General features: G+C 35.2%; 2 protein-coding genes across 2 annotated transcripts; both read right to left on the bottom strand.

Annotated features, from left to right (window-relative positions):
* On the bottom strand, nucleotides 1,878-5,548 carry LOC105158038 (NADH dehydrogenase [ubiquinone] 1 beta subcomplex subunit 10-B-like). Its single transcript, XM_011074646.2, has 3 exons — nucleotides 5,189-5,548; nucleotides 5,033-5,099; nucleotides 1,878-2,211 (listed from the first exon to the last, which is right to left on the bottom strand). Exons 1-2 carry the CDS (start codon nucleotides 5,475-5,477, stop codon nucleotides 5,071-5,073), a joined length of 318 nt encoding a protein of 105 aa, XP_011072948.1. The 5' UTR covers nucleotides 5,478-5,548; the 3' UTR covers nucleotides 1,878-2,211; nucleotides 5,033-5,070.
* Nucleotides 8,031-11,523, bottom strand: LOC105158039. The gene is made up of 6 exons (XM_011074648.2): nucleotides 11,278-11,523; nucleotides 10,827-11,209; nucleotides 10,378-10,737; nucleotides 9,735-10,109; nucleotides 9,024-9,238; nucleotides 8,031-8,287 (listed from the first exon to the last, which is right to left on the bottom strand). Exons 1-6 carry the CDS (start codon nucleotides 11,424-11,426, stop codon nucleotides 8,042-8,044), a joined length of 1,728 nt encoding a protein of 575 aa, XP_011072950.1. The 5' UTR covers nucleotides 11,427-11,523; the 3' UTR covers nucleotides 8,031-8,041.

Raw genomic sequence — 12,697 nt, forward strand, 5'->3', positions numbered from 1 at the left:
AGTGATAAGCAGTGCATGAGGTGGGAGCAACTCCTTCCGTTTGCTTCGCCCATGGATTGGACTGAAGGGAGCTCCCAATAATCACACCACACGTTGGTTTATATGTCATGCACATTGGAATTATATCACCCTAATCTTTTGAACTTTGTGGGGAAAATGCGGAGAGAGGAAGATGTCGCAGATATTACTCAATGAAACTGATGAAGTTCAGAAATGCAAAGCAGAAGACTGTAATAAAAAAGGATAATTACAGTTACACCACATTATCCATGCAGGTCTCTCTACATAAACAACCCTTGTGTTTTCGCATAATTACAAAAATCGCTCATAACAATAAAAAAACATGGATAGTTTGTGTAACAACGTTGCTGTTTTTTTAAAAATATTTATGTAAGTTCTCAAAAAGCAAGAATCATTTGTATAAATAATGTCAATGTTTCTAGTGGGTGCATATGTAATTATCCAGAAAATTATACCACAAATGAAGCTTTGATAAGAATAGTTGTGATTATCCAAAAAATTTTGTACTCAGTCTCCCTTAATGTAATAAATTTTCACCGATCAATTCAAAAATACGAATATCATTAGTTCCTGCAATATGCATTTGCATGCATGTATGGTCCAGCACTTTTAGTTCCAAAAAAACTGGCAAGAATTCAAGAAACAAAATATTACACAGACACATGAATTATTACTATTTAATTATTATCAAATCATGTAAGATCCAGTGGTAATTGAGCTGGAATCTAACAAGAATTCTTATTAAAAAAGAAAAGGGACAAACGCTTGAACTTTAGAATCGTACTTGTTAAGAGGGATTTAACTCTTTTGCTCCGATCTTGCCCCAAACAGAATTAGTTTTTGCAATGGGATGAGGACCGTACGGCAAAAAGGAAAAAGAAGACCATCACCACAACAATAGTTATGCATAATAAGAAGTTCAATTCCCTAACATTGGTGAGAAGTGTTTCCTTAATAACATAAAAGGAAGATAATGGTGCAGATTTATTGCGTTTTTAAGCAGTATTTTATTTTCTTTTACTCTTCCCTTTTTCAGAGCAGTGTTATCATGTCTGATGGTGCATAATAAGGAATTAATTGATAAAAGAATTGAATATCCTGAGAATAGATAAACACGTGAAAGAGTATTTGAATTAATTAACATTTTAAAATTCAGTTAATTACTCTAATGGTTTTATATTTAATAAATAGTATAGAGTGTTCTTTGTTAAATTCTGGTATTATCTTTAGAGGGTCTAAAGCAATTTCTCCAGGAGTTTTTTACATTTTTTCCTTATTTTAAAGTCTCGTTTGGTTCGTGTAATAAAATTAGTTAATAGGATGAAAAATAAAATAATAATAATTACATCATTCATTTTATGTTATTTGGTTTAACGTATTATGCCGTGTAACATAACATGTGATAATAAGTACGATCGAATGTAAAGAAAATAACTACAGTTGAATTTTTTTTTTTTTATTTCAATATTATAGTTTGTGAATAATTACATAAAATTAGAAAAGAAAAGACCCTCTCAATGGGGCCAAACAAGGCTTTAGAGGATTTTAGAACCGCTGCTGTCGGAATATAATTCGACAACCATCAATCAATTGATGAAGTTGATATCGATATCAATCTTTTTATTGAAAGAGAGGATTCTGCGTTCAAACCCAGGTGTCCCCAAACCCCCACGCCCGTTGTACTAAAAAGAAATATAATTCGACAAAACCTACCCCAACTCACAATGAACGCGCATGACCGTCAGTCAATCAGTTGCTTAAGAAAACATTCATCAAGCTGGAAAAAGAAAACTCAGTAGAAACATGAATCTCCGTCATAGTCGGAAGATTGATGAAACACAACTCAGCTACTGTGATTGCATTAACTTGAATTTATAATTTTTCCCCAGGCACTGATCGTGAATGTAACACAATCAGCATCCATTAATGTACATGAATATCGACACATAAAAATACTGCACATAAGAACTTATGGCATCATTTTGTTATTCCTTGTTTCATATCAACTCTCATCAGAAAGCCATATGTTAAAGAAGTTGGCCACCCATTGGGGCTCGATTGTTTAAAAGTAAAGCCGTACATCTGATTGTAACAGTCAACTGAGCAAAAGGCTAACAACAGAACAAACACACACCTGACTGACATGCGGACATGTCTCCAATACATTAGCCAACTGGTACACTCGATTACCTGCAGCAGGTAAAAGGATCATCAAAAGAGTCAAATACAGTGATCTTCTCATATATCAGCGTTTAGGCAACTGAAAAACTGCAATCCCAATATCAAATTGCCAAGCAACTCCATTGATCAAACGAAACGGCAGAACTACATGTATAAAACCATCTGCTGCTGCTTTTCTTTCTTTGCCTTTTCCTTTTTTGGGATGACATATATATTAAAGAGTTTATTAAGCTCGTAGAAAATGAAATACATAACTGCAGAGGGGCAGATTATTCTTAACTGCTGCTATGCAGTAAATGGTTCTTCTCTTCTACTTTTTTCTTCCTTTTGTTAGGATGACATTCGCATGAAAGAGGTTCAATACTCATGCATCACAAACAAAATGTACTCAAGTGGCTTGAGTTCATCTAAAGACTCTAATCAAATAAACCATCAATCATATTACGGAGAATGTGTTTATATGTTCGCAGTTATTCCATAAACAACCATATCTGTGGGCAACACATAACAGCCTACCAAGGCTTGAAGACTACTACACGATCCCATACCGCTCGCTGAAATTAATAGTAATTAAATAGATAAGGGTGAAACTTAATGCATGAATATTTATGAAAATCACCAATCATATTTACTAAATAGAATTATTTCCAGGCCATTAAGATTGGATGTTCGAATGCCAAACAAACTTTTCCAAGTTTTTGAAGACAAATTCTAACTGTTCAAAAGATTGAAAGTAGAGTGCAAGCGATATCCCGTTCCAGGGAACAACGCCGTGGGAATAGCAACAAATCCTAAGTTGAAGGTTACAGACTACAATCTGAAAGACGCCTCCACTACATCCAATGTTTCCTACACCTGTAACTTCAACTTTCAGGGAACCACAATAAGGCAAAGAGCAGTTTCCCCAGTCATCTTCCTCCTCTTTCTCAGATTTTTCCATCATTCTTTTTCATTATTTCAATCCTCAAAATTCTTTATTGTAACAGCTATATTACATGATAAGTCCAATTATCAAGTAAAAAAAATTAACCAAAAGCAGCCCATCACTCCTCAAAATTCTTTATTGTAATAACTATATTACATGATAAATCCAATTATCAAGTAAAAAAATTCCACCAAAAGCAGCCCCTTTCTCCACCAGAACTTTCAAATTGTCCACGTGCCAGGGCTTTGCCTGCTATTTAATATATGATAAGACAACACAAGTAATAGCACCTGAATGTAATATGAAGTAGATGTATGGAAAAGAAGAAAAGAGAGAAGAAAGTCCAATGAGAAGAGAGAAAAGAAGAACCCACAGAACAGAAAAGCACACATAATAATATTAAATTTTCATAATCATCCTACTAAGATAAGAGTCTGCATAGACTACTTGTATGAAAGACCCTCTCATGCCAAAACAAGGGGCTTTATAAAAAATTAACACTTTACAATCATTTACTTGTAAAAGTCATACCAGATAAGCTTTATGCCTAAAATAGGAGCATTGCTAGAACCTTTACAGTGTCAAAGGATAATACCGATACCCATAATTTGATGAAAATGCTAGGTCAACCTCAAAGAAAAAAGAACATCTAAACCATAAGCTTAATAACATAAAATAAGGCCAAAAAGAATTGCGTAAATCTCATGGAATTTGCTCAAAATCTTACCCTAACATCCTTGTAAATCTTTACTACCTGGCATTTTTATTTAGCATATGATCCACATTACAACCCAAAATAAGCACAAACTAATCCATGTTTAGCTTGTAGCATGTCTTGAAATGTAAAAGACTCACAATAATAGTGAGATTTACAAGGTTGATGTTGAACAATGAAGTTTCACATTATTGTATGTCAATTTTTGTTATGAATTGGATGGGACAACACAATTACAAACAAAGCAAGTAAAAGGCTTTCTTAACATCACATATTGACAATGAGTGTCATTCTGGCATTGGAATACCAACTTTTCATGCTAAAGAAAAATGAATCCAAAAAGTCTGCATATTTTCATCTATTTGCATGTGCACTCATTAAGTCCACTTGACAAATAAGGAAAAATACAAAGCAGCTTCAATCTTGACATAATGAATAAACTAAAGTAGCACGATCAATAGTTTTGACATGCTTGGTAACATAAAAATAAGCCCAAGACTGGACCTAATTAAAGAATTACAAAAAGATAGCAATAACAAAAACTAGAATGGTGTCTTAATTTGGGAAGCTTCGCCACAATCTTGGTCTTGCTTTTTGCTTAATTAACGATTTCTACAGACCAAGAGAAATTTCAGGATTGATTGCTTTAAGTACACTGTGAAGGATGAGTGTAGTACAAACAGGTAGAGAGAAGAAATAGCATCTGATTTCTATTCTGCTGCGTCTTATACAACAGCTTCAACATTAGTTGTAGTCATTAAGAAAACTAATAAGTGCCCAGCTCCAACAATGAACTGGTATGCAGACATAAATAAATAAATGCTTCTAGCGCAAACTTTATTGGTCACTATAGCTTTCTTTAGAACTCCACGAATCGTTTACAGCATAATTTGAGGAATTCTAGGTTAAAATCTTAAACCTCAACAAGAGAACACATATGATACTCTCATATGAGTTCGGGACATGGTCAAACTACCAGCGACAAGCAAGAAAATAAATTACACCATACATAGTCTATCCGTCTCAGCAAAACATACAAGAAAAGCAATCCAACCAACAACAGTAGCTACCCATACGATGAAACGATAAAACATAAAGCTCCATACTTAAATCACCCAATCATTATCAACGCCACAAATGCACTAACAAATGGAGCAAAAAAGTTGATCACTTTAAAGTCATGAAAGCACCTCAAATTATTCAGACCCGGACTCCGCCCATGAACCACTCACTCGGCAGATGCCTCCACCTTAGGACCTAAAAACAATTCCAAAAGCAATAAATCAATCAAAAAAGCACATATTGGACGAGAGACAACAACATTTAGCAATGGGGTTAGGAGCAACCGTGAAGAGAGTGGGGGCGGTGATCCTTGCCCCACCCGACCCCTCGGGTGGCGTCGAGGTACTGCTGAACGAGATGTCGGCATTTCTGGAGGTGGTTGACCCCCTCCACACGGTAGCACCACTTGACTTTCTCCCTCAAAATCTTGGCCTTCTCGATGTCGATCCACTTCTCCCTCACCAGATGCTCCCGCATCTCCAGCATCGCCACCGGGTCCTTGTATGGATTCTCCGGATCGAAGTCGTCCGGAGGGCCATCATGTGTTAACACCGTCCCCTTTCTCCGACCCATTTCTTGGAGCTAGGTTTGATTGAGAGCAATGGAGGAACGAATCAGATTGGTATGAGGGAGAGCGAGAGAGTGTGTCGAAAGAAATACAAAGTGCAGCAACGTGTGGGCTTTGCTTCAAAATGGATCATATGGATCTGATTTTAGCAGCCCATGTCCATACGGATTGGATGAGGCCGGCAATTTTATGGACAGGTTTCTACTAATGATCACAGGTCATGTGGGGCTATGTTTACTTTGAGGGAGATGGGTTGATATCCCCTCAAATTAGCCCATCTCCCCGACTCAAAGTCAATTTCCTCACTTCTTGCTCCCCTCATACCTTTTGGACCCCCGGCCTGCCATTTCCACTGTGCAAAAAATCAACAATCATAAATACTATTTAAAATAGTAAAGGGTGCTTGATAATATTTCAATCCTTGATGGTTAGCATAGAATCCCCCCTAGAAGGTAGGCGAAGCGAAGGGTCTGAAGGACTAGACAAACACCCTCACTTGCCCATTTCCCAAAGGCATCCCTCAATTGTTGCAGATCTTACTCAGGGCGCTGGTTTACGACTTGACTTTTTAGAGAGTCAATGAAACAGCCTCCACTAGGATCTATATATACCAGCACTAAGCTGAGATGCTAATACTTCCCGCATAAAGTGGGTCCAGTGAAACATTTGGAGATATTAGTGAGAGCTAACCTGGTAGATTTCTACTCCTACGAGGCTAATATTTAGTTGATATGATGTAAATTACCATTTATTTCTCCATCAACTGGATGGAGTTTCTGACTTCCAAAGGACGATTTTTCGAAAAATGCTCCAAATATTCCGACAGGGATGTCATCTTCCGTTTTAATTTCATCTGAAATTATTTCCGACTCAACTTTTTGACAAAGCATTTCTTCCATCGAGAATTCGTCCGTGCTTCCATTTGAAATTTACAAGCTATCACAAGTTCCTTTGCTATAAAAAAGGCCATTTGTTTTTTGATAGCATTTTATCCAACATCTTGTAGAACGATTTATATAATACATACTTAAATGTAATTAAGTAATGACTATTTAGTGACTCACATCAAACAAAATAAAATACTTATGGACGAAAAGTACAATTCCCTCACTCAAGTTTCCTTTTCTATTTAAATATTTTATATATAAAAAGAAAAAAAATTGCATGCAACCCATTTTTCTGGTGTATATATTCTCAGCTGGTAATAAAGTGAAGTACGTAGTGCATGTGGTGGGGTGACAAATTCACATAGATTTTGAAGATTTGGTGTCCTTTAATGATGGTGGGTAGTAAAGTTGATGAGTGCTGATTTGGTAATGAATGAAGAAGAGGATAGAGACAATGTTAGCTTTACTCACTTTATCTTTTTGAAGAAGAATTGATATAAATATTACGGGTGAGGAGATGAAAATCCATCACCTCATCAATCAATCAAACAAAGCCAAGGCTGCAAAACGTTGAGCGGAATGAAAAGCTGCATGCCCACATGCTGCACTAATCCTACCTATAAACTTTTAATTTTTGATTAAATATAATTTACTTTTGTGATACGAAAAATGAGAAAAAAAATTATAAAAAAACTTTTGTAATAATTCGTTTGTGTTTTGAAAAATAAAGAAAATTATCTTTTATTATGAGTTATAAAATATAAATTCTGTGAATGATTGTTTTCTTTTTTTTCGAACAACCAAAATGAATTCCTCTATCCTTGTGAAAGATTATTGAAAAGTAGAAAGGTAAATTGCACAGACATTTCTTACGATTACGTCCGATTACAGATATTTATATTCTTTAAAAATTATAAGCATATTCTTGATATTGTAATGTGATTTACATCGATATCTCCTCAAATGCAAGAACTTATACAAACACCCATGAACCTTCAAAGGATATACTTATAAGATTAAAAGATATCGAGTATTCGTATAATTAAATCTAACTTAAAAAATGTTAACATAATTTATGAAAAATAATGAAAGATAGAAACTACATTCAAAGATATCGGATCAGGTTTAGTATAGAATTGTAATTTATTGCATCCCTAATGGATTGATTTATTATAATGTATAGAGAAAATTATATTTTGTTTTTCGAATTATATATCTGTTTTCACACTGTCATTTAAATTATTTTTTTTTGTCAACTTATCATCTCAACTTTGTGAAATTAACACTTTGTCATATATGATCATTTTTTTTATCGATTTTATTTCTTTCGAAAAAACATCACATGCAATTCTCATATGAAAACATCATATCATTTGGCCTTAAATATCACATAATACACTCCATGTGATGTTCTTTGTACGAAAAAAATCAACCAAAAAAACTTTTATATATGACAAAGTGGAAAATTTGCAAAGTTGAGATAGTAAGTTGACAAAAAAAAAAAATAGATGATCAAGTGTAAAAATAGGTATAATTCAAAATACAAAATATAATTTACGCTAATGTATATTATATTTATATTTACAAAAAGGAAGTGAGGAAGAATACTGAATATCCCATGCAAATTCATGATCAGCATCTACTCATCATCAGCCCCTTTTTCCAGCAGCATCGTGTGCGTGTCAGTGGGCTGGGAAGAAAAGTGGGGAGGAATCTCTTTGTAGCTTCCCATCAGAGACTCTAACTTTGCTCATCTTGTTTTCACACCAGTGCAACTGTTCCCCATTCAGATCTGCCATCCTCAACACTCTTGACACTACTTTTAGGTCTATTTGAGCCATCAATATCTCCAACTCCTCCTCCTCTCTCAACTTCCTCTTCCTCAGGCACCTCCCTGACCGACGAAGCTCGTTCAGCTTTGCCTTTTTCTGCATGATTACCGACAAAAAAAAGTCAAGTGACAATTTTAATATATATATATGTATTTAGCGACGAAAAACTTTTATTTTGTCAATTTGAATTTTATAGTACAATTATTTTGTGAAAATTAGGATTGGCGACAAATATCTGCGAAAAGTGGCTCGCATATGCAGTGGTGAGTATAGATGTATCACTAATTATTTATAGCGTACAAATTTTATCAGAAATAATTATATTGTGATAATATTGAAAGTGTTGTCACTTAGTATATAGATTTAGTGACAACTTTAAAATTGTTACTTGATATTTTGTCACTCATATTATTTTTTTATATAGTGCATGAATGGGAAAAGGCTAAGTCCGAAGAAGATTAATGGGATTAAATGCATTAACCCCCTCTGAAAATACTAATAGGCAAAAAATCTCAAAAATCACAATAAATAAATAAATGTGAGGGGTCACGGGGAATTTTTTATCCAAATCAGTTCAGTCGGACCAAATCAGTGACAAAGCAAGTGTGATATACTTGCCATTTGATTGGTTACTTTTCCTGAACTGTACACTAATCACACTGCAAGTATATTACACGTGCTGTATAATTAATCCAGGTTCAGCGAAATCCTATTTGGATTAGAATTTCTCGGGGTCACGCTGCCATTTTTCTTTGAGGGGTAATTTTGTGTAATTAGTATTTTATAGGGGGTGGGGGAATGCAATTATCCAAAATTTGTGTAATTAATTTACCTTTTTGTTTACTTTCTTTAGTAGGAGGAGAAGAGTAGCATCAGCTGAGCCTCTTCTGTTTCTCCTGAACAAATCTGCAAGAATTTGGTAGTTACTTTTCTTGTCTTGTTTGAGGAAAGTCATGAATGTCCTTATTGATTCTTCCATGATGAGGAGAAATGATGTTGAAGGGATTCTTGAGCTCAGGCCTTCCTCTCTTTTCTCATCATCAGAATCTACACCAAAAATCAACATCAACATTGACTATATGTCATGCACCTGTAAAATAGAATTAGTGCCTATAAAAAATTGTAATTTACGTCCCCTAACTTAATTTATTTGTAATTTTGATCTTATTATTTTACGACTCAATAAATTTAGTTTTACCGTCCAAAAAATTGCATTGCACGTGCTTCTTTTTTGTTAACAATTTAACAAAAATGGGTAATGTGATGCAAACTGCAACTTTTTTGAATGTGAAATTAAAATTTACTGAGTCGTAAAGTAATAAGACCAAAATCGCAAATCGACTAAATTATGGGATATATATTGCAATTATCCCTAAAATCATCATTAAAAATATATATTAAATTACAACAATTTTGATGTTGTCACTATATAATTATTAATAACAAAACTATGAATAATATTGTCACTATAGATAATTAGTTATACACCATAAACAATGAACTCTTTTTTCCTACAAGTTCAAGTTCGACAATATTTGTGTACCTCTGTATTCTGGAACCTGAAGCAGCTTAGGTGCCAAGCTTCTCATTCTGGCATAGATTTCTGGTCTCCGGCCGTGTTCGTATGGCTCGTTCTCGACGTACCTCTGCAGCAGAACCTGGAACTGTTGAAACTGCTGCGCGACGTATGCAGGGCATCCCGGATCAAATTCTCGTCGTGAAGCCCTGAGGCGTTGGAAGTACTTGTAGTTCCAGTTGAGGGCTTCCCATGTCAGGCAAATCTGTGCAACATATGCAGACTCAAGTTCATGGTAGGGGTTGTGTCTGAACTCTGATGATCTGCTGCTCTTTGTCCTCAGCTTGTGAACTATTCTTTCTGATATGGATCTTGGACATGCCTGTATTGATCTCAGTGATTCTGCAAAACCATTTCCTCCGTTAGTAATTATTTTGAATATCTTCTGTGGGAGGTGATTGAAAATTTTTTGAATTTTAAGTCCTTATGAAAATATTAATAGGCAAAAAACCCCGATAAACATAATAGGAGAGATGAGTACGGCCCCTGAACTTTGAAAAAAAGAAGCTCGTTGCCCCGCACATTAAAGGGTCGTAGTGCCATATTCTCCCGTTGGGAAAGTTTCTTGCCTATTAGTGTTTTTTCATAAACAAACTAGTATAATTACTACCTGTTTCGTGGAGCTTTTGAGCACTAATACGGTCTAAAAACAGCATTTCCTCATCGTATTTCTGGAAGACGGTGTAGGACTCCCACTTGGGGCAGCTTCGTCTTGAGGACGATGAAAACGGATCATCGGTGCCCGAGTCTCTATAGTTGATGGAGCTTCTCCACTCCGATGAATCTTTAGACGTCGATCCTATAGTGAAAGTGTCTCCAAATATCTCGCCATCCTCCTTTTCTTGGACTAACTTCTTGGCTTCCGCTATAGGCGGTTGAAAGACGAGAAAATCCTCTTCTTGCCTCAAACTGATCTCGACATGCTGCTGCTGGTTTCTCAGCATCCGGCTCTCGTACTTGCCCGAAAGACCTGCGTGGATAAATACTATAAGCTCAACGAAGAAAACGGCACAAACACGACTCTGTCATCAAGTTCCCTATGCTAATGAATTATTAGACCTTCATGAGTCTCATTATTGCTCTCCAAGATGTTTCTCCTCATGCTGGTCCCAAATCTTGATGTGGGCTCAACTTCATTTGCTTCGGAACCATACAAAGAATCAGTATCTCTTGCTAGAATCTCTTCCTCACCAACTCCCTCTTCCTCATCATCACCACTAGACTCCACACCTGGAGTGCTATAACTAGTTGCTTCACTAGTTTCCAAGCTCTCGTCTGCCGCCTCCTCATTGCTACATTCATACGCATCCCTCACGGCCGCACGATCGTCCCATCCACAAACCACGCTAGCACGGCCTTCCTCCTCCACGGCCTTGGCGCGGTCGCCATAAACGTTGTTTTCCTCGTCCGAGAAGGCATCGTATTCGTACCCATCTTCACTCCTGCACCAGAACACAAAACCAACACGACAAAAATCAAGGTCGAGTGAAACGAGTGATCATCATGATACCTTTGGTAGAAGGGGTTTCCTCCAAAGAAGATGAGTATCTTTGCAAGAAAGATGGAAGTGAAGTGTAAGAAGATGAAGAGAAGGAAGAGAGAGGTGGAGAGATTGTAGAAAAGCCTAACAAATGCTTCATAATTAGGACATTGCAGCATTTTCTTTAATCACTTTTGTCAAAGGAGATGGGGAGTCTCCACTTATCTATCTACCTATCCTCCAACAACAAAGCAATTCAAAGTGGACTCACTCTACTACTAAAGTTATAGCTTTAATTTGCTTTCATAATCTTCCTTTTAAGTTTGCCCCATTTCTCTCTTTCTCCAAATAGTCCTTTATGCCCTCTTGTGCTTTAAGTGAACTCCACGTAAATTATGGAGACCATCAGAACTTATTCCAACACCAGATTAAGCAATGTAAATTTTTATTGCAAAAATTTTAGTCGCGAATCGAATCGGTTCAGAGTATGTACTGTACTCGTTTATCTCTATGATTGAACATATTACGGTCAATAAAGTTAAGATTCGATTCAGAGTACCTACTGTATTCATTTGTCTGTATCATTGAACATATTACAGTCAATGAAGTTTAGTTTAATTGAAGAAGCTAATGTGTGGGATGTTGCTCTATTTTAATAGTAGGTGTCGTTCGACTTTAATAATAGTTATTGATGAGATATATGATTATTATAGTCGTCGATAATTGTTAAATATAAATATTTTCATATTGATAATTGTAATCAATTATTCTAAATCGCTTTCACTTAAAAAAAAAGAAACTAAACTTGTATTTTGAAACTGCAAGTTTTGTGCCATTTGACTTATTTTCAATTATCACTTTTGAGATTATATTACATTGTAACTACATTATATATATATATATATATATATGTACCCCGTAATGGATGGCACAAAAGTGATATGGACTTAATTTATGGGATTAAAAATACTATTTTTTCGATTATAAAATAGTCTTTCACCTTTTTCTATTTATCAATTTTAATAGTAAATTAACTGAAATTTTCAACCCTTAACAATTTATAGGACTAAACTGCCAATTGACCATAATTGTACAATATAAAATTACAGAACTAAAGTACCAAATAATTATAATTAATTATAATTACAACACAAAAATTATAATTAATTCTGCATTACTACAGTACCAAATTAATTCCTTAATAATAATTTCAAATTAACAATGTCGAATAGTGATATATAGTAAACTATTATTTTAGGGGGAAATGCAATTGTGGTCCTATAACAATAGAGGGTAGCACTTTTGATCTTCTCTTATTTAAATTCTGCAAATGAGGATTACAATCAAAAAAAAAAAAAAAAATAGCATATTTAGTTTAGATGTCATTGCAAAATGCTAAATTCGTAGGAAGTTAATACATGCTATTGGCACGTGATCCATTTATTTGGGG

Source organism: Sesamum indicum, linkage group LG3 (genome assembly GCF_000512975.1).
Source record: "Sesamum indicum cultivar Zhongzhi No. 13 linkage group LG3, S_indicum_v1.0, whole genome shotgun sequence".
NCBI lineage: Eukaryota > Viridiplantae > Streptophyta > Magnoliopsida > Lamiales > Pedaliaceae > Sesamum > Sesamum indicum.

Excerpts from the sequence above, each read along its gene's own strand:
- LOC105158038 (XM_011074646.2), bottom strand. The coding sequence starts at position 5,477 with ATGGGTCGGAGAAAGGGGACGGTGTTAACACATGATGGCCCTCCGGAC. Across the intron at positions 5,100-5,188 it reads CCGCCCCCACTCTCTTCACG|GTCCTAAGGTGGAGGCATCT; the intron begins GTTGCTCCTAAC and ends AATTGTTTTTAG.
- LOC105158039 (XM_011074648.2), bottom strand. The coding sequence starts at position 11,426 with ATGCTGCAATGTCCTAATTATGAAGCATTTGTTAGGCTTTTCTACAAT. Across the intron at positions 10,110-10,377 it reads TCAAAAGCTCCACGAAACAG|AATCACTGAGATCAATACAG; the intron begins GTAGTAATTATA and ends ATGGTTTTGCAG. Across the intron at positions 8,288-9,023 it reads TAAAGAAAGTAAACAAAAAG|AAAAAGGCAAAGCTGAACGA; the intron begins GTAAATTAATTA and ends GTAATCATGCAG.